At 36.2% G+C, this 27,407-nt stretch overlaps 1 protein-coding gene across 10 annotated transcripts in view; it reads left to right on the forward strand.

Annotated features, from left to right (window-relative positions):
• GOLGA4 (golgin A4) overlaps positions 1-27,150 on the forward strand; it is a 57,773-nt gene extending 30,623 nt beyond the window's left edge. For 7 of the 10 annotated variants that reach the window (XM_015854952.3, XM_015854956.3, XM_015854964.3 and 4 more), the window contains 13 exons: positions 897-1,075; positions 2,130-2,261; positions 3,289-3,444; positions 4,365-8,470; positions 9,298-9,419; positions 10,951-11,081; positions 13,756-13,869; positions 14,821-14,841; positions 15,034-15,102; positions 15,689-15,764; positions 16,821-16,924; positions 21,072-21,158; positions 21,265-21,581. In XM_015854952.3, coding sequence (XP_015710438.2) covers positions 897-1,075; positions 2,130-2,261; positions 3,289-3,444; positions 4,365-8,470; positions 9,298-9,419; positions 10,951-11,081; positions 13,756-13,869; positions 14,821-14,841; positions 15,034-15,102; positions 15,689-15,764; positions 16,821-16,924; positions 21,072-21,158; positions 21,265-21,318 — 5,351 coding nt within the window. In that variant the 3' untranslated portion in view covers positions 21,319-21,581. Of the gene's footprint in view, positions 1-896; positions 1,076-2,129; positions 2,308-3,288; positions 3,445-4,364; positions 8,471-9,297; positions 9,420-10,950; positions 11,082-13,755; positions 13,870-14,820; positions 14,842-15,033; positions 15,103-15,688; positions 15,765-16,820; positions 16,925-21,071; positions 21,159-21,264; positions 21,582-23,793; positions 23,858-26,389 lie in introns of those variants that run through there. The other 3 variants (XM_085537652.1, XM_085537653.1, XM_015854953.3) reach the window with 2 other exon arrangements.
• Positions 27,151-27,407: the final 257 nt, after the last annotated feature.

The raw sequence follows: 27,407 nt of genomic DNA on the forward strand, positions 1-27,407 counted from the left end.
TTGCTTTCTATATTTAAGTAATTACCTCAGTAGTGAATGAAATAAGCTAGAATATTTGTTATCATAAGAAGCAGCTACGAGATTATTGCTTCTGATATGTGAATTAAGATGTGTTTTAGCAGACTTATGTCTGTCATTACTTCTGCTTGTGTTCTTTGAAACATGTTACAAATATTTAAGTTCTTTTCAGAACAAATGCTTATATTTTTTCCTTAGATTTTTCCTTCCAAAGTTTGTAGAAGCACAAGGCAATCTTCACGAACCCTTTAAATTGTGTTCATAGCTGTTTATATTGGGTGTAGGCAGTGGATGAAATTAGCAAAACCAATCTCTACACAATATTAAAGAGAAGGTTATCAAGGTTATGCTGTGGGGAAGAAACAATTCTTCATTAAATAAAGTACAGTGGTATTGAACTTGATTATTCTGTTCAGGAAGAGTTCTTTCATGATTTAATAAAACGTGACAAAATTATTTAGTGCTTCTAGTCAGAAAAAGAGCCCTATTTTACTTATATGGCTTGTATGCCTTATAATGATTTTAAGGGAAGAAATAGAAGCTATTGAAATCCAAAAGCGACCAAGGCATTCACAGATATTTCTCAGTTTTTTAGATAATTAACTCATGAGAATTCTTGATGGATTCCTAAGCTCACTAACATTTCTCTTCTCTTCTCTTCTCTTCTCTTCTCTTCTCTTCTCTTCTCTTCTCTTCTCTTCTCTTCTCTTCTCTTCTCTTCTCTTCTCTTCTCTTCTCTTCTCTTCTCTTCTCTTCTCTTCTCTTCTCTTCTCTTCTCTTCTCTTCTCTTCTCTTCTCTTCTCTTCTCTTCTCTTCTCTTCTCTTCTCTTCTCTTCTCTTCTCTTCTCTTCTCTTCTCTTCTCTTCTCATCTTTACAGCTTTTGAAGAGCTTGAGAGGGCTTTGAGTGTGGCCCAAAGAACAGAAGAAGCCCGGAAAAAATTACAGGCAGAAATGGATGAAAAAATCAAAGCTGTAGAAAAGGCAAGTGAGGAAGAGAGGGTAAACCTTCAGCAAGAGTTGACCAGAGTGAAGCAAGAGGTGGTTGAGATTATGAAGGTAAAAACTGAAACATAACTTTATTGTTTTTTTAACCTAATCATTAAATTACAAAGAAGTTGTAGTTGTAAAATGTGTTTAATATATCAGAGCATTATTATAAAATTCTACTTGTTTAAAACATTGTAGAAAAATTAATCTCTGAAATTAAAGATTTACTTAACACTTGCATATGAATTTTCTATTTCACTTTATATCTTTTCACTAACAGTTTAAAATCAGGATGTTACTCATTATAAAATGAACTGTATTTCTTTTAGTTTCAGTGTTCAATACAAGCATTTACTAGAGGTACATCTGAGACTTTGAAGAGAGATGATAAGGATATATTTCAGTATTTACTAAAGATGAAGAAATTAATGTCAGTGAACTCACGCTCATCTCCGCTAGGATTCTGAGTTCTAATGCTGAGTACTTCCAGTAATTACCCTAGTCCAGTACATGCAAAAGTCTTAAGAACTTGTTGCCAGCTGTTAATCACTAGTTAAGAATAGCTAAAATCTGCTTGATCAAAGCAAGTTTTATTCAGCTAGTATGAAGTGCATACTGCACATGTCTTGCTAAGCTGTAGATTGATGTTCTTGTCTTGACATTTGTTGTGTTACTAATTTTTCACTGATGCTTTGAGAGAATGATTTATTTACATAATGTTATTTGTAGGTAAAGCGTATATATAAGCTGGGTCAGTAGGTCAGATGATGGTTTTCTTCTGACTTATGAAGTAATGGGAATAGAGGGAAAGTCACAGACAGAAGTTTCTGTTCCAATTTGTTATTATATCTGAACTAAAATTGAAAACACTAAGTTCACCTTTGTAGAAGAGTCTTTTGAAAATGTGATGTTTCTTTTACAAGAATGTGGAAGACTTTTAAGTTTGAAAATAACATCTCTAGGACTTATTACTAGTAAGTGTCTCAAGTAATTGTTACTAAAAGGAAGCAAATACTTTTGGTTTCCTTTCTCTGCACTGTTTTTCTTATTGGGAAATAATACAAAGTGTTTCATTATTTAATGTTTTGAAATTAATTTTATTTTTGTGACATTTGATTTACAGAAGTCTTCAGAAGGTCGTGTTGCTGAACTGGAAAAATTACATAAAAAAGAAATGGCTACCAAAGATCAGGAGCTAAATGAGAGATTGCAGGCCCAAGAAAGAGAGTTCCAGGAGAAGATGAAGGCAGCTCTTGTAAGCATTCCTAAAATGTGTAGAAAGACATTTCTCTAAGTGTGAGGTGGGTACTAGAAGTCTTAAATCTGACCCATTCCACAATGGGAGTCCCTTAGCACTCAGATATGAGTGCCCTCCAAAAGTCAAGGAGCTCAGAGACATCAGAGCATGAAAGATAAACAGCTACAATGATCCAGGCTGAGTTAATGATAATGAATCACTGTTGGTAATCACTGACAGCTGTATGTTCTGTGAAAAATTATTACTATTTTTTTTTCTGTAACTCTTTGTTAGACTTGTTTTTTTAATTTCTACCTCTGGATTATTGGAGATTGACCACAGCAACTAGACAAAAAGAGGTACAGAGAATGAAGTTGTTAAATGAAAGGCATTGCAATTCATTATGTCCGGTTGTGTTACGTTGTCAGAGTTACGCATTTACAGTGGTTGATCTCTGGCAGGAAAAATCCTTGTGGGTCTTTGCTGTTTTCTGTAATCTATAATCCACTTCAGCTCATTGTGCAGTTTCACTTAATAACTAGGTATTCTTTTGTGCTCTTCTTTGATGGCTGGTGACTAGAACAGAGGGTGTTGACTGTTCCTTCCATTTGTTTTTAAAGTTACATTTTTAATTATAGGAAATAGATATAAAAATCATCCAGCAGAATCAAGTGGGGATAGATGTTTGGATGTTTGTTCCCTAGAGATGTTAATTGCAATTAATAATGGTGAACAAACAAAAATGAAATGCCCGAGTTGAATTGTTTGTCGTGCATTTAATTAAAAAAAAAAAACAAAAAAAACCTCAACAAAACAAAAAGAGTAAAGGGAGTGGTAGGCAAATTGTTGCCAAGTAAAGAAAATGGAAGTGATCTAAAATAATTCTGTTTTCACAGGAATGCACATCATGTGTTTGTACACAGAGGAAATAGATTTGATTATGATATGATTCCTACTAACTTATTTGTAAATTTCCTATTAATGCTGTTTTTGAAGGTCATGATTATTATCTTAATAGTGTATTGTCTTACTCATTTCGGTACAGGAGAAAAATCAGAGCGAGTGTTTAAAAACTCTTCAAGAGCAAAAGCAACAGGAGTCCCTAGCCTTAGAAGAACTAGAGCTGCAGAAGAAAGCAATACAGTCAGAATGTGACAAAAAACTTGAGGAGATGCATCAGGAAGTAGAGACTTTTAGAACTGTAAGTAAATTTAACTTTTCTGTAAACATTTTCTAAGAATACCTTATAGTATGTTTTTAGCTTTGATAAGTTTACAAATAATGTAGATGTTATGTGATCAGGTTTGGTTTAATTAGACAGTGTTCTAGTAGTGACCAAAATGTTGTGTATTGCCATAGTAAGCTACATCTTGTACTTTTTTTTTACGAGATTGGATTTCAAAATAGAGCAATCCATTCACTTTGTATCGTGGTGTAGTATATAAATTTGTATCCATCAACATAGGTTTTATGTGCGTGGTACAGGAGAACAGTGCTTTCATCAGTGTAATTTATGGGTACTGCTACCATACAAACGCTAACAAAGATTCTTATGTTTGTTCAATTTTTTGAAGTGTCTTTTGCTTTTTATCACAGGAGAGATTGTATTTTCTGCTAAAGCAAGTTTGCATGTTATTCCACCATTCCCAAACTTAAAGTTGCAATTTTTTCCTATGGAGGAGATTCAGCTTTACAGCAGCAATTGTATAAGAGGTGAAATTAAGATAAAACTAGTACGTAGGTATAAAGCCCAATAGCCCTTTTAGACTCAAAAAACCTTTAATTCTGTTAGTTCTTAAAGAAACAAAGAACACTGCTCTTTTATACATTGCATGAATTAATTTGTTTGAATTATTTATTTCCAAGTTTTTGTTTTATCTGTTTTCACTGCAGTGGAATAGAACTTCTTTTTTCCATTAGCTGACTCACTTAACTTAATGGAAACAGGGTTAATAATTAGAGGCTTATGTAAAAATGAGTTCATTATAAATAATGGAAAAAAAATAACCTGAAACTGTTTTCCTACATGATCCTGTTGTTGGTTGTTGTTTTTTTTTCCAAATTGATCAGTTTGTTACATTTGAAATATTCATATTCTTTTAAAACTGTGTTTTCTTGCAGAGAATTCTTGAATTGGAGAGCTCTCTTGCAAATTGCTCACAAGATGACAAAAAGCGTTCAGAGGAATTAAAAACTTTGATGGAATCTGAAAAAAAGCAGCATAGCAAGGAAGTGAGTGATATAGTTGAAAAACACAAGGAGGAACTGGATAACGTGAAGCAGCAGCAGGAAAAACTTTGGACAGAAAAACTTCAGATTTTACAGCAGCAACATGTAATTGAAATAGAAAAATTGAGAGAGAAGCAAGAACAAGAGATAGATACGATACTGAAAGAGAAAGAAACAGTTTTCCATACACATATAGAAGAGATGAATGAAAAAACATTAGAAAAACTTGATGTGAAACAAACAGAATTGGAAACACTGTCATCTGAGCTATCTGAAGCACTAAAAGTACGTCAAGATTTAGAACAAGAGCTCTCAGAATTGAAAAGCAAAGTAGGTGAAGCAAAGCAAGAATTTGAAGGAAAGTTGGAAGCAGAGAGAAATCGGCACAAAGAAGAGGTTGAAATTATGTTAAAAGAGCATGAGATGTCTATTCAAGGAGTCGAGAAGGTACTGAAGGAGGAACTAAACCAAATGAAGCAATCATTGGAGGAGAAGGAGAGACTGCTGGAGGAAATAAAAGCACGTGAGCAAGAACTAAAGGAATCTGCACAAAGATCTGAAGCTGAACTTGTCCAGGTGTCTGCAAGGCTAACAGAGGCTTCCCTATCTCAGCAAAATACTTCTAATGAGCAGGTAAAACAATATGAAGAGGAATTAGCAAATCTCCAGCAAAAGCTGAAGGAATTGAAAGGAGAAAAATTGCAACTTAATGAGCAGTTAGTAAATACTGAATCCCAGCTGAATGAAGTAAAGAGTGAGTTAGAATTATACATCTCTCAGGTACAGGACCTGAAGCAACATTTGCAGGAGCAAAGCGATGAAAATTCCCAGAAAGTAACGTCTCTAACACAACAGTATGAATGTAAACTGAAGGATCTGCAAGAAGAGGCTGATAAGGCAAAGCAAAGTCTAACTGAGAGGGAAAATGACATCGAACATGTGAAAAAGGTACAGACTGAACAAATGGAAGAGCTGAAACAGAAACTGTTGGCCACGGAGGAGAGAATTAGTACTTTACAAGGAGACTATGAAAATAAGCTAAAACGTCAGGAAAACAAACTGGAGAAAATGAAGCAGAGATCAAAAGATATGCAGGAAACCTTCAAAAAGAAACTTGCTGAGCAAGAATCTAAGCTAAAGAAAGAGCTTGAAAATAAGCAATTGGAGTTCAGTCAGAAAGAGAGTGAATTCAATGCTAAAATGTTGGAAATGGCACATGCCAGCTCAGCCGGAATCAATGATGCTGTGTCAAAACTGGAGTCTAATCAGAAGGAGCAACTGGAGAGTCTTGCTGAGGCTCACAAGAGGGAGCTGGAAGAAATTAGCCGAAGTTGGGAAAAGAAACTCAATCAGCAGGCTGAAGAGCTCCAGGAAAAACATGAAATGGAAATGCAAGAGAAAGAGCAGGAACTTGGAGATCTAAAAGAGAAACTTGCCACCTTCAGTGCTGAGATGAGTGCTCTGTCAAATAATGAAAGTGGCTTGAAAGCACAGCTCCAAAAGCTGGAGGGTGATCTTAGTCAGTCCCTGAAAGAGAAATCAGGACTTCAGGAACAGATCAGTAGGCAGAAAGCAATTGAAGAGAAGGACAAAGCCAGAATTACTGAGCTGGCTGATAAGCTGAAAACCCTGGAGGAGAGACTCCAAACTGTGCAGTCTTCTCACAATAAGGACTGTGAAAATTATGAGAAAAAAATTGAGGCTTTTCAGCTGCAAGAAACTGAGGTTAAGGAGCTTGTAGCACAATTAAATGCTTATTGGAAGAGCGCTGAAGACCTATTGCAAACAAAAAGCAATGAATTAATTGAAAAATGTAATGAAAAAATTGGCATAGTAACATGCAAAATTGCAGATTGTGAGCGCCAAACTACAAAAGTTAAAGAAGCAGTAATTGTTAAAGTGAATAAGTCAGTGCAACAGCTGCAAGAAAAGGACAATGTAATTAAGTCCATGAGGGCTGATATTGAAGGACTTGTAACAGAAAAGGAACAACTGCAAAAAGAAGGAGGGCATCAGAAGCAAGCAGCAACAGAAAAAGAAACTTGCATAACACAGCTCAAGAAAGAGTTATCAGAAAATATCAATGCTGTCACCTCAATGAGGGAGGAACTCCGGGAAAAAGAATCAGAGATCTCAACTCTCAACAAAACAATAAATGAGCTTAACATTAGACTTGAAAGCATGGTAAGCATAACAGAGAAAGAAGCAGCCATCTCTCTATTAAGCACACAACATCAAGAGGAGCGGTTGCAGTTGTTAAACCAGGTTCAGGAGTTATCATCCAGTGTTGAGTTGCTGAAACAAGAAAAAGCATCAGCTCTTGAGCAGGTAGATCTCTGTACAGCCAAGCTGTCAGAGTGGAAGTCAAAAGCACAAACGAAGTTTACACAAAATCATGAAACTATTAAAGATTTGCAGAGCAAACTTGAGGTAAGCAATATGCAAGCCACTAAAAAAGATGAAGAGCTAAAGAAGCTGAAGGAGGAGCTGGCTCAGCAAGGCAAGGATCTTGATAGTTTAAAAAGTGCACTGGAAGAAAAGGAAAATAGGATAGAAAAACAAGAAACTGAGTTAACTGCAGAGTTGAAAATCCAAGCAGCAAGAGTTGCTGAACTGGAAGAACGCATTGCACTGAAAACTTCAGAAAGTGATTCCTTGATGGAGGAACTTAAAAGGTATAATGAGCAAAAAGACGTGGAGCAAAAAAAGGTAGCTTTGCAACTCCAGCAGGCAGAGAAGGTTGCTTTTGAAAAAGACAATAGATTTAAGGAGGCTGAAGAAAGAGTGCTCAATCTTGAAAAGGAAATAAGTTCTCTGAAAGCTGAATGTGAAGTAAAAGAGAGAGAATTTGATCAAATGAAATCAGCAATACTTAAAAGCAAAGAGGAGGAACTGAGAGAGTTAGAAGAGAGACTGAATGCAGAGAATAGCACTAAGTTGGCAGATCTGAAAAAGAAGGCAGAGCAAAAAATTGGTTCAATTAAAAGGCAATTGACGTCTCAGATGGAAGAAAAGGAACAGCAATTAAAACAAGATAGGGAGAATCAGGTAAGACTTTTGGAACAAGAAGTGCAGGAAAGAGAGGCCAAAATTGAATCCCTAGAAGAAAAGGTGAAGTCAACAAGAGATTCCACAGAATTAGAGAGAGAAATGCTGCAAAAAATAGAGAGTGCTAAAGCTGCTATAGAGCAAGAAAAAAATGAAATACTTAACAGTGTCCAACAGTCATATGAAGAGAAAATTAACAAGCTACAGAAGGACTTGATAGAAAAAAGTGAGTTGTTGCAGAAGTATGAAAGTGAACAACCTGAAGGTATAGACTCTCTTCTAGAACTGCAAAACAAACAGGAAGAACTCCTTAAAAAATTGGAATGTGCTGAGAAGAGACAGAGAGAGGAGCAGACTGTGACTGAAAATCTCAGGAAGGAGCTTGAAGAGCAGGCTAAAAAATATTCCTTGCTAGTGGATGAGCATGCTCAGTGTGGTGATGATTTAGCAAGTAGTAGGGAAGAACTGAAAGCTAAAGAACAAAAAAATTTGGATATGGAGAATATAATTGGAGATTTCCAGAAAAAAATGCAGGAAAAAGATGCAGTCAGTCACTCTTTAGAACAGAAGGTGAGAGAATTGGAAGATAATCTAAATAAAGTAAATGAAGTGCATAGGATAGAGATGGAAGACAGCAGCTTGAAATATGAAGAAAACCTAAAGAGTTTACAGCAACAGCTGGAAGAAAGAAATGACCGCTTAAAAGCTTTTGAAGAAAATGCTGAAGAAAAGAATAAATCTAGTTTGGAGCTGCAGAAGTTACTGGATGATATGCAAAACCAGCAGAAGGACTTGCAAGCTAAACTGGAGGAGACTGAAAGGGAGAAACAGAAACTACGTAAAGATGTAAATAGTCTTCAAAAGGACCTGCGTACTCTGCGAAAAGAACATCAGCAGGAGCTTGACATAGTTAAGAAGGAGTCCTTAGAAGAAATGGAGCAGAAAATCAGGTCAGTTCCTCATTCCTGGTCTGGTTAACATCTTTATTTTTAACCACTTATACCTTAAGAAGACTTCTTTATAGCCTGATTTTTAACAGTGAAATGATGACTGGTATTTTTCTGTTTTTGTTTGTTTGTTTCTAGATAGACTTAAACAGAAAGCAAGGAACAACTTAATGGTAGAACTTCATGAACACATAAAACATTACTTGATTCAGCAGTTTAAAATATGGTTTCTCATTTGACAGAATAATACCACTTGAATTGTTCAGTAATGGTTATTTTCAACATTACCAGAACATAAGATACAGTTTTAGTTTCTTGAAACAAGAAATAAAGTTTACCAAATCCCAGTTCCGAGAGCTTCATGCCAGTACCCTGTAAAGTAGCTTAATATCAATTTAAAGTTCAGACTTTGAACAGGGATGGTGGGAGGAAAAGAAGTGGTAATAAGAATTCTTCATATGTACAAAAAAATGTAGTATGAAGTTCAGTGTTCTGATAGTTTATCAGGCGAGGAAGTTCCTAAAAATTATGCCACGGGGGCCCATTTAATTCAAATTTTCTAGCAAAAAATGTGTATCTTTGAGGGAAGGAGAATGGGAGGACAGCAGTGCACGATGGTACATTTCTGGTTTGGTTGTTTTATTTTGTTGGGTGTTTTTCAAATGAAGCACCTGTGTCTCCCAGGTGAATTAGATGGGAAAGGGAATCCCATGGAGTTCAAAACCAACCTGCTATAAAATAGTTCTGGAATCTTGCCAGATTTCTTCTCTTGCTGAACTTTTCAAACTACTCTTCAAACTTTTATTTTCTCAGTGAATTTTTTTATACAGGTGTGAGCAAGAAGACATTGAATTAAAGCACAATTCTACATTAAAGCAGCTAATGAGAGAGTTCAATACTCAGCTCGCTCAAAAAGAAATGGAATTGGAAACAGCTGTAAAAGAGACTATCAGTAAGTGATATACTAATGTAACTGTAAACAGGAAAGTCTGAAAAGTAACCAAATGTTTTGGAGAAGATATTTTACTTGGAACACTGATAAAGATTGGTATGTAATCATCTCCTGCTTCCTAGAGAGCTTAGCGAACAAGTAAGTGTTAATTGTAACACAATTAGGAAAACGTGTTTGTAGTTTACCTTCCTGTACCTGCAGACTGTATCTTTGACCTAGTGCTGTGTCTGTATTTGGCACGGCAATGGTTACCCAAGATAGCCATTGATACTAAATTTTTTTGTATGTACCAAAAAATAAGTTTTTAGAGATGAAAGCATTTCCATTGTAATACAGCTTTGGCTTCAGCAATATAGACGTTTACTGCTGCATAGTTGACTGGCATTGAAGGACGCCTTTCAGCGAAATTTAGAGAATATCCCAAGTTGTAAGGTTCATAGAATCATAGAATAGGTTTCCTCAAGAGTCATGGATTCTGACTCCTGGCTCTGCAAAGGGCCACACAAAATTCAGACTCTGTATCCAAGACCATTGTCCAAAAGGTTCTTGAACTCCCAGCAGCTTAGGGCCATCACCACTGCCCTTGGGAGTATGTTCCATGCCCACCACTCTCTGGTGAAGCACCTGTTCCTAATCCACAGTCTGACCCTCCCCTGACACAGCTCCATGCCATTCCCTTGGGCCCTGTCACTGTCAAAAGAGCAGAGCTCAGTGCTGCCCCCCTGCTCCCCTTGTGAGAAAGATACAGGAAGAAGGGCCTCCCCTTCTCTTGACTTGGGGAAACCAAGGAACCTCAATTGCTCCTCATATGCCTCATCCTCTAGAGCTTTCACCATTCTCATATCCCTCCCATGGGCGCTCTCTGGTAGATTTATGTTCTTATGTTGTGACACCAGAAACTGCACACAGTGCTTGAAGTGGAGCTGCCCCAGAAGAGAATCAGTATTGCATTATTTTAGCTGAGTCTTACAGGTATGTCATTCACTGTTACTACTAACAGACACAAGCAGAACATAACACTTGATAGCTGTGTTACAAGTTTATAACTAGAGTACAGTGTATTTCTGCTTTTTTTTACTGTCGATCTTTTGCCACCATAGTTAAGTTGGGGTTGGAGAAGAAAGCATCTTTTGACTTCATGTTTACTGAAAGCATGTTTACTGAAAGTGCTCCTAATGGTGAGGAATTTCTGAAAATATGGAGCTGTTTCAGATCCTTTCTCTGGATAGAGGACAAGATGCAATTAGTTGGTAAATTCTTGTTGTGATCTTAACTTCTAAAGAAGTTCAAACATGAGGCAGAAAAACATGATCCAGATGCCAGAATACTAACAATAAAATTCATATGGATGAAAATCAAGTGATATAATTGTCACTGGCATGCTGAAAAATAAATTTTCCTGAAGAGTTTTCTTTATAGATACCTACTTCAGTTTTTTTTAAGCTTTTTAAATAGTTTTGTGATTTAATTTATCCAAATACATTGGCCTTTGATTTTTGCCTCCTCTTTCTCTCTTTTTTTCTTAAACTAGGCAAAGCCCAAGAGGTAGAATCTGAATTGATAGAAAATCATCAGATAGAGACAACACAGTTGCATAAAAAAATCGCAGAAAAAGACGATGATCTGAAAAGAACTGTGAAAAAATATGAAGAAATCCTTGAGGTATCTTTCTAAAAAGTGATATGGCTACTTACATTTCATAATAACCCTTCTTTTTTTGTTACAGAGCTGAACAGAAAACTGTGGTGCATTTTAGCAAGGATCATTCGAATTTCACTGATTGAATTATACTTTACACTTGTGGTGACCTAGTTTCCAATTAAAATATGTTTTGTGTTTTTGGAATGTGTAAAAACAGCAAGAATCAGTCCCCAGCTCTTGGTCTGTGATAAGTCCTTATGTGCACAAGCAGTTTTTCTGTGCTCCAGATCATAGCAACTAAAGCAAGCAAGTTCAATTTGAAGTTCCACTAGATGATGTTGCTTCTAGTAAGGATTTAAATACAGTGTTAGCAGTATCCTCGCAGTGTAGCTCCCTTCTATGACATACTTTGTCTGGATTGATACCACAGTTCTTAAAGTAAGGTTCTTTTCTATGCATAATGCAGTCTTTTTTTGCAAGTAAAACTTCCTTTTTTTTTTTTTTTTACTTCTAAGTGGACAGTCTGTCTTCATGACATTTGTAGACATAGCCTTGCTCTGGTATCATACCAGCCAGAAGTTGGCAGTCAACTTCAGTATTAGAGATACTTGACCCTCCAATTATGCTTTCTGTTTTAGTCTTGTAGGAGTTTATGTACAGCAAATATATTGCAATAGACTGAATGGCTTTCAGGTGCTCAGCTGTTACTGTATTGGGATGTAGACTTTAACTTTGGACATTCTAGTTCTGCTTGCATAAACAATTTTTAAAAGACTGTTTTTTGAATAGAACCATTTGTAATAATTGTAAGAGAATTAATGTTTGTTTATGCTGAGTCACAAGAGCTGAGTCGGAATATTCTAAAAAATCCCAAATTTGCAGACATTATAAATCCTGCTCTGTTTTTGAACATTAGGGAATTTGAGTGGGTCTGGCAGGGTTGTAATACAGTTCCCTTTCTTTTCTTTAGAAAAATAGCATAATATAAAACCACAAAGTGTTTTTTTTTTGTGCCATACATCATTCCAGATCATACTTGCATATGCAGTGTGTTGCCATTCAAGCCCTTACTGTGAAGGCTGAAATAGATCTGTAATGTAAAATTATGAGGGTGTAGTTCAGATGCATTTAGTCTGTATGTATGTGAGAAGCGTACACGCGGTAAAAGGTTCGTAGTGTTGCAGGTTTACGCTCAGTTTGACTGTGTTGCTATTGGAGGCACAAACAATAATGTTCAAAGTACAATAAACTGTAGTGTGTTGCTCTACATTACAGACCACGTTTATTTTTTAGGTGATGGTGTATTTGTTAGTGTTTGTTTCTGTTACTTTGGCAAAACAATAATGGAACCCGGCACCATTTCAGAGAATTCTGAAAAAGAGTTGCTAGAATCTTAAAAATGAATAAATATTTGTTAAATTCAGTGGTTGTCATATTCATTGAGACCTCTGCTAAAAATAGGAACATGTGCATCCACAGATGTACAGATTTTATCAATTTAATGTTAAGATACCAGTTACTACCATGAATTTACCTGACTTGCCACATGACAGGCTTGAGAAACTTTGAATCAAGAAAGTTATGTGGAGTGGTTTCTCTCAGTCATAAGTTGTAAGGAGATAAAGCCAAAATAATGCCAGCTGGAAGAAAGAAGTTTGCTCGTAATAACTTTGTAGCTTTCTCTTGCATTTTAAATGTGGTGAATGATGCTAAAAAATTAAACTAACTTGATGTATGTATCCTTAAAGACTGGCAAGAATAAATCATTCTGTTAATGCGATTTATTTATGTAGTGCTCCACTGGTACTTTGTCTTGCTTTACCTGCTGTCTGCTTATCTTTTATAAGCATTCTTATCACACGGGGTATCACTGTAGTCTTCCTAATTATGGACTTGTAAGTCAATATAGCCTATAACTTGAGGGCTGTGTCTTTTTTCTATAGGTAAACTAACAAGTATAATTAGAGAAAAATTAGATGTTGTACTCCAGCTTGTTTATCTTAAGCCTGTCTAAGCTGAAACTGAAATATGTAATTTCAGATGTCTGTCCTCGTGTGAATAAGGGTAGGTTCTGTGGTTTATTGAAGTCTTAGTTTGCAACTGTAATTAATCTGGGTAGCGTGTAGTTTATATATTTTCAGAGTATGCCAGATGCTGTATAGAACAAGAAGTTAATGTAATTCCATAGCATGTTAGAACCCCGTATGATCTCTAATTATTTCAAACTCTAAATCATAATCTCTACTCTGTGCAAGCACACAGTGCAGTGTACAAGTAATATCTTATAGAAGCTTTAGTTATCTTTTTTAGTTGTTCCTTTTCTGTATTTTAGCTACCTTCTATGACTAAGTGGTGTGCATGCAGTGTTGATTTATTTCAATGGATAGTTATCTAGAAAATGAAATAATTTAGATTCTTAGTGTTTAAAAAAAAAAAAAAAGCAAAATAAAGTCAACTAACTATGCTAGTTTTTGTCTTTATAAATAGAAGACTATAAAGAAACTGTGGAAGGTAGAATCTTGTTAAGCTCCTATGGTTGGTTGTTACTTGCTCTTTTTCACTAACCTTATACTGGATTTCAGAGATATTGTTTCTGTTTATGGTGTAAGTCTTTGCTTTCAGTCTGCTGTCATTGTTTTGAGTGGTTAGATGATGATTTATTGTTTAACTAATAATTTCTTCCTGTAATTTGAAGGCTCGTGAAGAAGAAATGACAACAAAAGTTCATGAGTTGCAGACACAGTTAGAAGAGTTGCAAAAGGAGTACAAGCAAAGGATGGCAGAAAAGAACCATCGAAACAGTGAAAATGTGAGCTGGCATTAAAGTTACTGTTACATCTCTAGGTGTGACGAGTTTTAGCCTTCATAAAATTCTACATGTGTGGCTTAATTGGATTCTGTTTATCTGAACTTCACCTTCATGTAGACGTTTTATTTTTTTAGGTGTCATCTTCCAAAGTGATCCTGTGCTAATCTGCAGTATTTGATGCTACCTCTTTTAATGAGGCGTTAAAAATGCCTTATTGTTCTTTTTTTTCTTTCTTTTTTGAGTGTGGGGAGGGATGCAGGGTTTTTTTGCCTTCTACGTGTTTTTTTGTCATTATTGTACATTTTTGGTTTGGGTTTTTTTTAAGAAGGAAAGGAAATTGCATTGGGTCATTCTGAATGTAATTTTTTTTTTTTAAACTGAAATTCCCAAGATTACTGAAATAGACCTTTGAATACATCAAGGGTGGACAGAAAATCCTTTACTAAAAGATGAGTGTCTTTTGTCTTTCTGTGAGCACATTCTCGTTAGATGAATTCTTTGATGGACCAACATATTACTTGGTTTTACACTGAGACAAGGGAGAGTATATGTGGTGTTGTCATTGATCAGAAAATTGACATTTAGTTTAGGAGTATTCATTTTGATAGCAAGCACCATTGGGCATACTGTATGTTTGCAAATTCTTCAAGTTATCTTTATGTTAACTGTATTTCAGACTCAAGAGAATTTCAATATAAGCTTTGATACTTATTAGTACCAGTAAGCATTAAAATGTACTTTTGGGGCATATATTGGCATACTTGTATAAGAATGTGTATGATTTGATTATTCCAGTTTTTATCATCTTGGATTAGGTATAGTGGGATGAATGATACTTGCTTGTCTTTTTTTTTTTTTCCTTTCCCAAGTAATGTCCAAGGAATGAGATATTTAGTATTTTCCTTTTTCATACCTACGTTTTCATCCTTTTTTTTTTTTTTTTTCTTTTAGGTAGCAATAGCTGAACTTCAGGTAAGTTTTGATTTATTTATTTTTTTAATGTTCGTTTTCTATGTAATGCTATGTCACATCACTTTGAAGCTAGCAGCACTGCTTATAAGTTCGTGTGAATTGAAAGTTAAAAAAAAAGTAAAGCTTAAAAGCTTATTAAAGTGGTATGTTCAGGAGTTTATTGAAGTTTTCTGTATGTGGCTGTTCTTTCAGGCACAGCTTGCACAGAAGACAACGCTAGTCAACGATTCAAAGCTGAAAGAGCAGGAGTTCAGGGAGCAGGTAAGGGCGCTGTTTGAACAAAGGAAAAAACATCATCTGATTATTTGTACTTGCAGTTGTAACTATTTGTTCCTTTCAACTGATGATGTAGCACAGCTCTATACAGCAAGTATAATACTAATACATGTAAAATAGTTTTGGCTCATACATCTATGCACATTGTCAAAATACTTCTCGGTCCCCAGGGTATGAAAATACCAAATATAAGTGGTGCAGGTTATCAAAAACATCTGCAGAATGAAAATTTACAAATGTCCTTTTTGAAATTATGTTTTCCCACTTTTTCTAAACTAGATTTTCTGGTTTTAGGTAAAATAAGTAAATAATGTTATATCTGTGTTTTAATATATGTATATGTATGTATATATATGTATATATCACATGAATATAGGTATATGAATATGTATGTGTGTAGATATTTTGGTGTGTCTATATGCACGTGTACACAATTTTCTTTAGTTAGGCACAGTTATTAATATCTTATTTAAGGGCAAATTGCTCTACTAGAATATCAGGATGTTTAGCTGGAACTTCTTATGCTTACTTTTAACTTCAACAGTTCTGATCATGACTCATCTCTGTCTAGATTCATGTACTGGAAGACAGACTAAAAAATTATGAAAAGAAAATGTATGTCACATCAGTTGGAACACCATACAGAGGTATGCACGTAATTTTCATCACACAAGTTTGTTTATTTGAAAGATATGCTTTTGTTTAGAGAATCCATTAATATATCTGGGGTTTTTTTGAAACACTTATCTTACAAGTGAAACAGCTCTGTATCAGCAATCTGTTATCTCTGGGGAATTGATAGAGGCAGTTTCAGTGAAAATTTGCTGGAGGGGAATTATACCCTAGCTTAACTGAATACAATTTTTGACTCTTTAAAAAATCTTAAATATGCAATCATTGGATTTCACAAAGCTTTCTTGTGTTGCATGTTTGGACCTTTGCTATTCTTATAACTAAATGCCCTTTCCAAGATCTGCTCTGACACCTTGATTACCGTGCTGTTACTTTTCTTCCTGTATCCATATTTATTAAGAGCACTCCTTTAAAAAGTTGTCTTTAGGAGTTACTTTAAGCAAATCACTTTATTATTATTTTTAACCTCTCTGCGGACCATTTCTTCTCTATCAAAATTCCACTTTCCCTGAAGACTTGTATCCAAATTAGTCCAACACCTAATTTAATTTGCCATTGGCCTGTGATGCTGGGTTTATGTTAAATTGTGAATCTTTCTATCTTCCATCTTGGTGAGAATAAAGCTAAACTATTAGTTTATTCTCTATAAATATTCCTCAGAAAAGTTATCCTTCACTGCTGTCTTTGCAGAACTTGATGAAGGTAGTCATAGTTTGGTATACAACTTCCTAGCATATTCACCAATGCCTTTTTTTTCTTAACTTTGTACTCCTTTTTTTTTGTTTCCATGTATGTATCTCCAGCCTTACACCTAGTCTGTAAGACAGCTAAAGCTAAAAACAAAACTTCATGAGTAGTACGTTGTTGAGGATTTTTAATTGTGCTGATCCATTATGTTTTATGCTTCAGGAAATTGCTCTGAGTAGGTTTTAGGCATCTGGCATAATTATGTTTGTTACGCCCATGTTTCATACTTGATTACATTTTGTTTCAGTGACTTTCTGACTATGAATAACTTACATTCTTATGAGTTACTCTTAGTATAAATATACTTATTTTTGTTTACACAGATGGAAATCTTCATCATACTGACGTTTCTCTCTTTGGAGAGCCCACTGAGTTTGAATACTTGAGGAAAGTGCTTTTTGAATATATGATGGGTCGTGAGACAAAGGTATGGAAAGTTGTATACAGTGATGTGATGTGGGTTAGAATGAAGTTACGTTCCTTGCTGTATAGATCTTAAGTGCCATGATGATGGCAATTCATCATGCATTTTCTGTCTGTGTAAAAAGACTCAATGGACTTTCAGGGCTTTCTTAGAAAGAGACATGTATCTTTACCAGCTTCTCTGGAACGCTGAGATAAAACACAGGGGGAGTGAAAGGAGAGAACACCAGGGAGGGGGAGTGTGTGTCACATCTCTCACCAAGGCACTTACAGAAACAAATAGCCCTCCAGGTAGGTGTTATTTTACCAGCAGAAGACTTAATGTCAGTCAGGCTTACTGGACTTTGAAAGCTGATATGCACTGTATTAGCAAACTACTTTTGTGATGTTATCTTGTTGCAAATATGATTAAGTTACAGTTGTATTACCCTGTTACAAGCTCTGAAGATGAAGGGTTGTTTGTTTTTTTTTTTTCAAATTGTTCCTTAAAGATCTTTTATAAGACTCCCAAATCTGTGTACCTTCACTAGTTAGTATTAACCTACTATTAAAAGCAGAGAAAAGCTGCACAGTAGGCTCCTTGTTGTATGCTGACAAGCTTGTGAAATCATTCCTATGTTGGAATTTTACTAGCTTGTAACAATACTGATGCTAAGACCAGCTTCAAAGGAGGTATGTCGTAACACAAACATTTTTCTTGGATGACAAATGCTGTGTGGATGTGGATGAATATAGGTTTTTTTTTCTTCCCTGGGGTTCTTCCATTCTTTGTTGTACTGCTTTCAACTTGGACAGTTGCTAAGTAAAAAGGTTTTATGCAGGGTTCTGTGTTAACTGTGCTCCTTATGGAATAAATCTTGGTCTACACAGGACTTCTTGTCCTTAGAAGATTCCTCTTTCTTTTTATCCCTTTCCTTATTTCACTATTTAACTCCCATTTTATTAAAAATACAAATTCTGGATCCAAAAACAACCACCAGAATCACTAGTTAGCTTCTGTTCTTAGGCCTGTGGCTCATTGGATGGCTCTCTTACCTTAATAGCGTCTGTTAGAAATCATTAAATAAAAATATATATTATTGGATATTACACTTTTGAAATGCAAGGGACTTAAACACAAGAAAATGATAATAATAATAAACCCTAACAACAATAACAAACTTTGTTGGCTATGTTCCAACTTCAGCCAGCCCTTGAGACTGTACTCTAATGGATGACTAGTACATATTATTTACAGGTAGGAAGCATTCCTTCAGTTGCTTTGATGAAAAGATGTTTATATTTGTGTGAGTATGTATTTGTCCTGGAGATTGCACTCTATGTAATTAGAAGGTGCCATTACAACATTTCTTGCACACTGGCTCTGAAAGCAGATGGGTATTGGGAAAAAACTATCAAGAAAGATAGACATTGAGTTCATGTAATAACTTGTGAAGACATTGTTTTAGAATTGATGTAAGTGAAAGGGAAAGTGAATTTAACTCAAATAAAGGAGCATAATAAACTATTATTTCTGTTTTTCTCTTAAGAGATGTGCAGTCTCTTCCTCAGACCATTCTAGTGCCCCTCTTCTGAGCAGGGTCTCCTTTTAGAGTACAAAAAACCACTCTGTGACTCAGAAGTAGTTCTGCAGTGGAATAAGTCATCTTTGTGGGCCTGATGCACTCTGTAGTGAAAGCAGTTCTATAGAAGCTGTGCAGACTCTCCTGAAGAATTTGCCATTTATGCAGCCTGGTAAACAAACAGTTCTGGTATTGTATTATGTGGAGGGATGAGTGAATGCATCAGTTGTGCAAAAGTGCCGGAAAGCTAAGAGTAATGATGAGGGTTGATAGTGGTTCAGTAGCTAAGACTCAGGAATTGTGACTATGATGTTTAACCCTTATAATCTGTAGCTTGTCACAGTCTTTGCAAGCTGTTTCACCAATGTGCATATTTGTATTTGCTGGGGAATGTTTATTGTCTTCCCCTCCAGTCCTTTAATTCTTTTTTCCCTTTGTTTTTCCTAGGCACAGTCTATAAAATGAGATCACCAACTTTTAAGCACACACCTTGTTCAGAATATCTGAACTCGGAGATGCATAGTATATACAATTAGGTTCAATGAATGCATTTTTTACAAGCACCGAACTGTCCAGCTCTACTTCACACTTACTCTTAAGTCTTGCAAAAGTCCCAGAGGTCAATTCTGGCAGATGCTTCTCCTTGTTACTTCACTGTGCTACTTGGAAACTGTTCTGAAGTCAGAAAGTCAGTCTGAATGTTGTATGTGTTTGATAAATGTGTTTCCATCGGCTAGATACATGTGTGAGTGGAATAACACAGAATTATGTTCTGTCAGACTTGCTTCAGGCTTTGCTGCTCTCCAACACACTTACCAGGGATGATAAATTCATGCAAATCTTTTTCTGGCACCTGGCCATGCCTTTGTGCATTGCAGAATGACAAGGGATATTTCTGTAAAACTCCTGCATGATTTTTGAAGGGTCTGGCTCTGAAAATGAAGGAGGCTGATGGATATCACTGTGGAAGCATTATTTACAGAGATCACATAACTGTGTATGCTGACCTCAGAAAGAAATGCAAGCTGGCTCTCTTACAATAATGCCTAGTTATTATTTTTGTGAAAGCTGTGCGTCTGTCAGTGGATAGGTACAGAGATGCACACCCAGGAATATTCATGTGTGTTCACAGTTATTGTTTTGTTATTTCTAATGACAGAGACTGTTAGTGAAGTAATTTTTCGACTGTGAGTAGTACTAAATACTTCCGCTTCAGAATCTCTGTATTAGCCCCAAGAGCATGGAAAATTTCAAGTGACTGAGAGGAATGAATTACAAAACACACTTTTTCAGGAAAGAAGATTTTAGCTTCTGTTTAAGTTGGCATGTAGGAATCTATGCCTTCATGCCATATATGCAGTGTTTGTAGATTTTTTTTGTCAACATTTGCATGCTATTGTGTCCTGTGGAAAACTGTCAAACAGTCTGAGAAGATGCTAAGCTCAGTACTTTCTAATCTTTCAGACCCGGATCATTGTGTTTAGGGTTTTTTGGCAAAAGAGATGAGAGAAGCACAGGGTCTGTTTGTGACACTGGGAATGCTCCTTGTATCCGGGAACTGTACTACAGGCTCTTTTTAATTATGGGTGCTACCAGTATGTTTAAATGAAGCTTTTTTTCATCAAAAAGTTTCAACAGGACCTGTTTCATTCAACGTTTTTTTTCTAATTAATTATAGACAGAAGCAGTATCTTCAAGTTAGGGGTTTACCTCTCACTTTTAGCTGTGGTGATTTTTGTCCTGCAATTGCCTTATTGCTGCAATCTCCCTCTTCATTCCGCGTGTGAGGCTGGTAATAAACAGTGGACTCTGAGAGCAGCAATCTTATCTCACCCACATTCTTGAAGAGCAACAGCTACTGCTTCTGTAGCAATCGTGTTTGGTTTGAGCTGCCCTGCAGTTCTTACTTTGACCTTTCTTGTGAAAGTCACCAGAACCGTGTTCTGTGCCTTTTAGAATGTTTTATTCCCACTAATCTGTTTTTAAAAGGGAAATAATTGCTTGCTTTGCACAAAGGTTTGACATTCTTGCATGTTCCATCTGAGATTGTCTAAATGTTTTGCTAGTTAAATATGAGCTACTGTATACCTGCTGACAATATTTTGACAACTGCAGTTCTACATCTCACATTTGGATCTTTCTCGGTGTTTCATTTCTTTGTGTTTCTTTACTAAATATTTGGGGGATAGAAATATAGGTGAATTCATAAAGGCTCCTTCAGGTTCCACGTGCTTCAAATGAGCTTTTTGGAAGGGCTGTGTTAAGATTAAATGGGGCAGGAGCAGGATTTGCAACAGTCACTATTAATGAATTTGAATACTATAGAGTTTACATTGTAGTACAATAGCTGCAGATTGTGACAATGTGAAATGAATACTCTTCTGGGTTTCCGTGTATTTCACATAACATATCATGCCATGCAAATGCAACATGAAACTGGTGGTTATTTTTTACTTCCTTTTGCTATGCTTTTTGGTGCCGTCAATAAAAATAACACTCAGTATTCTTAAGTGAAGCATATTTTATAATAACGTTAAGAAGCATTTTAGGTCATGTGATAATAATTATGGATGATCTGTTTCTTTTCAGACAATGGCCAAGGTTATAACAACAGTGCTGAAGTTCCCAGCTGATCAGACTCAGAAGATACTGGAACGAGAAGATGCACGACCATTGGTAAGTTGTACCAACAAGCTTAAGTTTGTGCAAGTGATGATGTTGCAAGAATAAGAAATTGGAAATTTTCTGTAGATCTCTCTTTCACACTTCATTCATTCAACAGAACTCCTTTTCTCCCTCTCTTTCCCTTCAATGGAATGTCAAATTCTGCCGGTAGGTTATAGCAAAAATGATAAAGAAAAAGAAAAAAAAGCATATTTTCTTGACTAGAATTTATGGCTAAGCCACATTTGTGAAAGCTCTTATTCGGAGATTAATTTTCCGAAAAAGATATCTGAGAGAATATTTGTGTTATTTAAATTCAGAAGTTTATGTGGATTTGTAGCTATTTTATGAAAAAATGGTAGGAGACAGTTTTTTCAGCACTGGTGTATAATATCTGATAAAAATAAGAACGATATTTACTTGTAGAATAGAAAACTCTTTAGTATACTCACCTGGGATTTCTGCAATAGAAGTGGAATATATACAGAATCACAGAATGGTTTGGGTTGGAAGGGACCTCAAGGATGATGAATCTCTAGCCCCCATGCCACAGGCAGGGCCACCAACCTCCACATCTAATACTAGGCCAGGCTGCCCAGGGCCCCATCCAACCTGGCCTTGAACACCTCAAGGGTTGGGGCATCCACAGCCTCTCTGGGCAGCAAAGCCCAGCACCTCACCACTCTCCTAGTAAAGAACTTCCCCCTGTCATCCAACCTAAATCTTCTCTCCTTCAATTTAAATCCGTTTCCCTATAAAACCATTTATGTGGAATTTTGTATCAGTATCTTAACAAGACTATATATCAGTTTTGTTTGTTTGTTTTTTGTTTTGTTTTGCTTTTTGTACTAAAGAAACATCAAAATATGTCAGGTTAACTCAGTAACGACAAATGAAAAATAAGAATTTTACATATTTTCTGAAGTACTGCAATTTCACCAGTAGAGCTGATTAATACAGTAGCAAACTTTGACCTTGTACAACTGTGGAGGAAGAAATAAACTGATGTCAGTCTGCATGGATGCGTGCATTATAGAGTAAAATTAGTGGAACATTCAATAGAGAATGATTCTTTCTAATTGTAAATAATTAAATATGGTTTATCATTGTTTTTACTTATTTATTTATTTATTTTAACCCTAAATTTTTTGAGGGATGGAGTGGAACTGTGCCTGCAATAATAGTTTTGTCTATGTTGTACCCAAAGTCAGTTTCCATCATTTCATCAGCTTGAGGTATCAGAAGAGCAAAGTGTTTGATACTTCAGTATTTCCCTGTAGACTTTGTAGTTTTATAAGCCATGCAATCTTAAATACTTAATGTACTTTAAAAGTTGTGTAAATGCTGATAAAAGTTTAACAGTAATGTCTTGTGCATTACAAGCATCCAATTTATTAAAAAAGCTTTTATTTAAACCAGTTCCTCATCTCTACTATCGTATTTGGAGTTATTCACACTACTCATGCTTCCAAAATAATATGACAAGTTATAAATTATAAACGAATAAGGCAATAATTATGACTTTCAGCTTTCCTAAGACTCTTTCTCAAACCTTCACTTAGAAAGCTGAGTTTTTGTTTGGCACATGCAGTAGTATTTAAGGAATGTTTGGAGCTGGTTAAAAGTGAGGTTAGAGTTGGTCCTTGTATTTCAGATCCCTGTGTTTTTTGGTATTTGGAAGCTGGTCTTACCAAAATAGGTGCTCACAAAATGTCAAGTAAATCCAACAAGTTTTGGTACTTGGGACTAAATTATGGCTGGTCATACAGTGAACCTTCTTCCAGGCTGCAAGTGCTTTGATTTTTAAGGATATCAAAATTCAAAGAAGTCCCAATGTGAAACTTCTAAAGTTTCACATAGCAGTCTTTCTTGGCTTGGATTTAGCCTGTCATTTTTTGTCCTTTCCAAGTACACAGAGATGAAAAACAGTCATCTAACAGTCAAATAGGACTTGCTATGCGTACAGCTAATGAAGGCCATTGTCATTTTTGCTTCAGTTTTGAAGTTGCATTTGTTTACCACACAACAAATTAATGTTTGTGGTGAATCCTTTGTAATTCTGTTGAAGACTGAAACAAGTGGGGGAGCTATAAAATATTCTATTAAGAGAGATGCCTGGGGTTTGTACGTTTGCTGACATATACTAACGCAATTATAGTGTTCCTCCACACATTGTCAGAATGAGACTGGTATTTGAAAATATCCAGGATTTAGATCTCATAAGTAATAACGTTATAAATTTATAACATACGTGTGCATTTTTAACACCAAGTTTAGTTGGTTTTGTATGTTAATTTATAGCCAAAAGGTTTAAAAGTAATTTTAATGTGTAAATTGTCAATTAAATGTGCTACTAAAAGGGACTAAATGTGTGTGTAAGGAATTGCCTGTGAGTACTTGTCCTTTTAGCATCCAAGTCTGTCTGTCTTAAACAGTGGGAATATACTTGAGAGGTTTCTACTTGAACCTTTTACAATAAATAAATGTATGTTAGAACAATGTATCTCCTGGACTAATATGTTTCTTGCCACCTACTTATTGTGATCTAACTGTAGCAGTCTCATTTGTAACCAGTAGGTGTTCTCAGCATTCTTACCTATGCTTTTACTGTGTAGTCCAATAAGCTGTTTTCTTCCTGGCTTTATAGTTTGCCTCACCTCGCAGTGGTATCTTCTGAATATTCCATCAGTCTGTGCATAGTTAGCATGTGGGTGAGTGAAGCCTAATGTGTACTTGTTTTGTTTGCAGATAAAAGCCTGTAGTATGGTTTTAATCATTCTTCTGGTTTTGTTTTGTTTTGTTTTTCTCTCTTGTCTCCTTTTCTTAATTAAAAGCATTTTAAGATTTTTGTTTTGTAAGTGTATGATAAAGTTTGTTTTATTCTTACATTACAAATCCAAATCAGTATATGGTAAATATTGATTCAAAACCAATATTTCTGAGATACGGGAATACTTTGAAATGCTGATTGAGGTGCAAAAATCTCAGTTATAGAAGAAAAATCTTATTTAAAATCAAATGATGTGGAATGTTAGATTTTATTGTACTTGGTTTTATCTTAATTCATTTTCTGATCTCCTCTTAGTTTTTTGAATAAGCGAATAGATAAATCAGTTTTGAACATGACTATGCTGTCTGAAATGAATTGTGTATCATATCATAGTATCATAGTATCATAGTCTCATGCGGGTTGGAAGGGACCTTAGAGATCATCAAGTCCAACCCCCGGGATTCGAGCCTCTGTGTAGCAGAGCAGCACTTCTACTACTTGCGCCACAGGGGGGGATTCGAACCCCGGGCCCCAGTGTTGCAAGGCGGCATTCCTACCACTGCACCACCGGGGCACACCCACTGCACCACCGGGGCACACGGTGTGTACATCTTCTAAATATGATAATACACTGTTTGAAAAAAGCTTGATGAAATATCCCCTGCAGAGTGATTGGAGTATGGTGGTATTTAAATGTTAGTACTGTTCTGAATCAGAGTCTTGGCTTGGTGTCGAGAGAATGTAGAGCACTAGGATTAGGGAAAACAGTTTTGGGAGCTTTATCCTTTTGGTGTACTCTGCCTTTTTCCAGGTTTTTTTAAGTTATTTTCATGAAGAAAGTGTAATGCTCTTTGTAGTGTTAAAAAAGTCAAAAGTGGGCTTAGTTCTAAAGGTAAAGGTTGCATTTGACTAACGCAGCTAAACAAACAGTGTGAAAGAGTAGTGGGTTGAGAGAGGAGCAGAACATGCAAGTGCCCTGGTAATACTTTTTGCATTGCCTAATGTTATCATTAGAGCATGATATTTAATAAGGTCTTAAGATGAGTTTTGTAGGATATTGTCAGCATAACTTTCCTTCATCCTTTGCAATGGATGAGCACTGCACAGTTGCCAGAAATAGATTCAGTGCATCTGGGGTGGTCACTGTTGACTGAAACACAGTACCTTGCTCAGCACATGTTCCTGGTCTGCACCCTTTAACCCGAAAAAGACCAGCCTGGGCCCTTTCCATTGCCAGACGCCACAGTGCAGCTGATGACCTATCTTTTCTTCTTACCAGTATGGCCTAAAATATTTGTTTTGAAGGAGGAAAAAAAAAATCTCTTAGCTAACAGACTCACAGAATGGCCTGAGTTGGAAGGGATCTCAAGGTTCATGAAGCTCCAACCCCCCTGCCACAGGCAGGGCCACCAACCTCCACATTTAATACTAGACCAGGCTGCCCATGGCCCCATCTAGCCTGGCCTCGAACACCTCAAGGGTCAGGGCATCCACAAACTCTCTGAGCAGCCTGTTCCAGCTACTCACCACTCTCCTAGTAAGGAACTTCCCCGTCATCCAACCTAAATCTTCCCTTCTTCAACTTATAACCATCTACCCTTCAAAGAGTTGACTCCCCTCCTGTTTAAAGGCTCCCTTTTAATACTGAATGGCACTGGAATGGCTGCCTAGGGAGGTGGTGGAGTTGCCATCCCTGGCAGTGTTCAAGAGGTGTCTGGATGAGAAGCTACAAGATATGTTTTAGTGGCTTGTGGTAGCAATGGTAATGGGAGGACGGTTGGACTAGATGATCCTGTAGGTCCTTTCCAACCTCGTGACTCTGTGATTCTATGATTATTGGAGAAAACATGTTTGAAACTTAAATTCTTGTGCTTTCTGTAATGCTGATGTAAAAGCTTTGCACGTTCTCATCTGTCTTTGGTGGCTGTCACAGAAGGGCCTGATTTTTGTCTTCATTGTTAGCAATTGCCTGTTATAGCTTTGTGGCTTAAGACAGTAGGCATGGAAGCCTTGCAGCACTCATTATTGGATTGTAGCTTTATAGTTTATCTTAAATACTTTTAGTGACTTATATTAATAGTTAGCCAGCAAAAGGAACAGTTTTCTAGTGTGCATAAAACTTAGAAATTTAGATGTGAAAGCAATGATCTTTTTCCTGGTCCCCAAATTTGACTACACTGCAGTTTGAATGACAGGGTTTATGCAGATAGGTTAACTATTGCCCTGAGTTTTTAAGTGGATTGATATGCAGTGATGTGGTAGACTTTACTATTTCCCATGATATTTCTGTGATATCAAACTGAAATTACTTAATCAAAATTGCTTAGTAATGTGATTGTTGGACTTAATCTGAAATTCTTGCATCTCCTATTCTTATCAATTAATAATAATTTCATTATCAATATTAAGTGCTTCTGAGTTGCTCTTAACTGAGTAACATCTATTCATTGCTTTTAACTTTCTGTTTTTCTAGTCATGGCTACGACCATCCTGAGGAAATCACAGTGAGAATGTCTCATAACAGTGCTGCTTAGAAATACGTTCATATCTCTGTTTTTTTGCCCCTTGAGAAGGGGGCGAGAAGAAAAGCTATTATTCAAGGTCACAAATGGAACAGCAAGAACCAAAGCTCAGCACCACCTTTGGACCATGAATATAGTTGAAACTGCCTTGACAAGAAACACTAATCAGGGGTTATCTGGGGATGAGCCTTTTTTCTCTTCGATTGAACACTCTCTTCTATTTTGTGTTAAAGGTTATTTTTTTAAAGGAGAGAAAAGACTTATCCTAGGAAGGAATTGCCCATTCCTGTATCTATACAGGTGTCACTGGGTGTTTTTTAAGAGTTGAACTAAATGGTTTGTCTCTTCTATTTATTTTTTTATTTTTGAATGAATAGTGCAATACATTTTTGGATGGATAGCAGTTGAGGTGATTTTCCGGATGAACTGGGCACTCTTGTTTGACTACTCCTCCACTGATTTGATCTTCTGATTGTTTGCTAAAGGTCACTTCCTATATGCTTTTGCCTACAATAAATCCGAATTGCTGTACCTCATTTGTTTACTTCTAGCTTTTGTACGTATATTTTCTGGGGGAAAAAAAAAAGTACAATACTGTAAATTGTAAATAGTTAATACGTAACTGTATCATATGCTGATCTGTGACTGTTGACAGCACTAATCTGATGGGAGCTAAGATGAAATAAAATTTATTTACTGTATAATTTTGGAACTTCTTGTTGTGTGCTTTGACTTTTGAAAGGCTCCACCAGTTTTGTTCTCATTCCTGTTCAAGACATCCCTCCCTGAGATGTTTCCAGGCTGAAATTGCTCTCATGTCAAGAGCTGTAAGGAATCAGTGGAACTACTCAATTTTTCCAGGGAATGCAGCCTGTAAAACAGGTGCATACCCAGCTGATAGCTGGCATTGGAGTGTAGCAAGTAGGGAGGTTTGCTTTGTTAAGGTTTTAAGTGGTTCAAGGTGATCAG

Source organism: Coturnix japonica, chromosome 2 (assembly GCF_054131305.1).
Source record: "Coturnix japonica strain WE chromosome 2, WE-NBRP24, whole genome shotgun sequence".
NCBI lineage: Eukaryota > Metazoa > Chordata > Aves > Galliformes > Phasianidae > Coturnix > Coturnix japonica.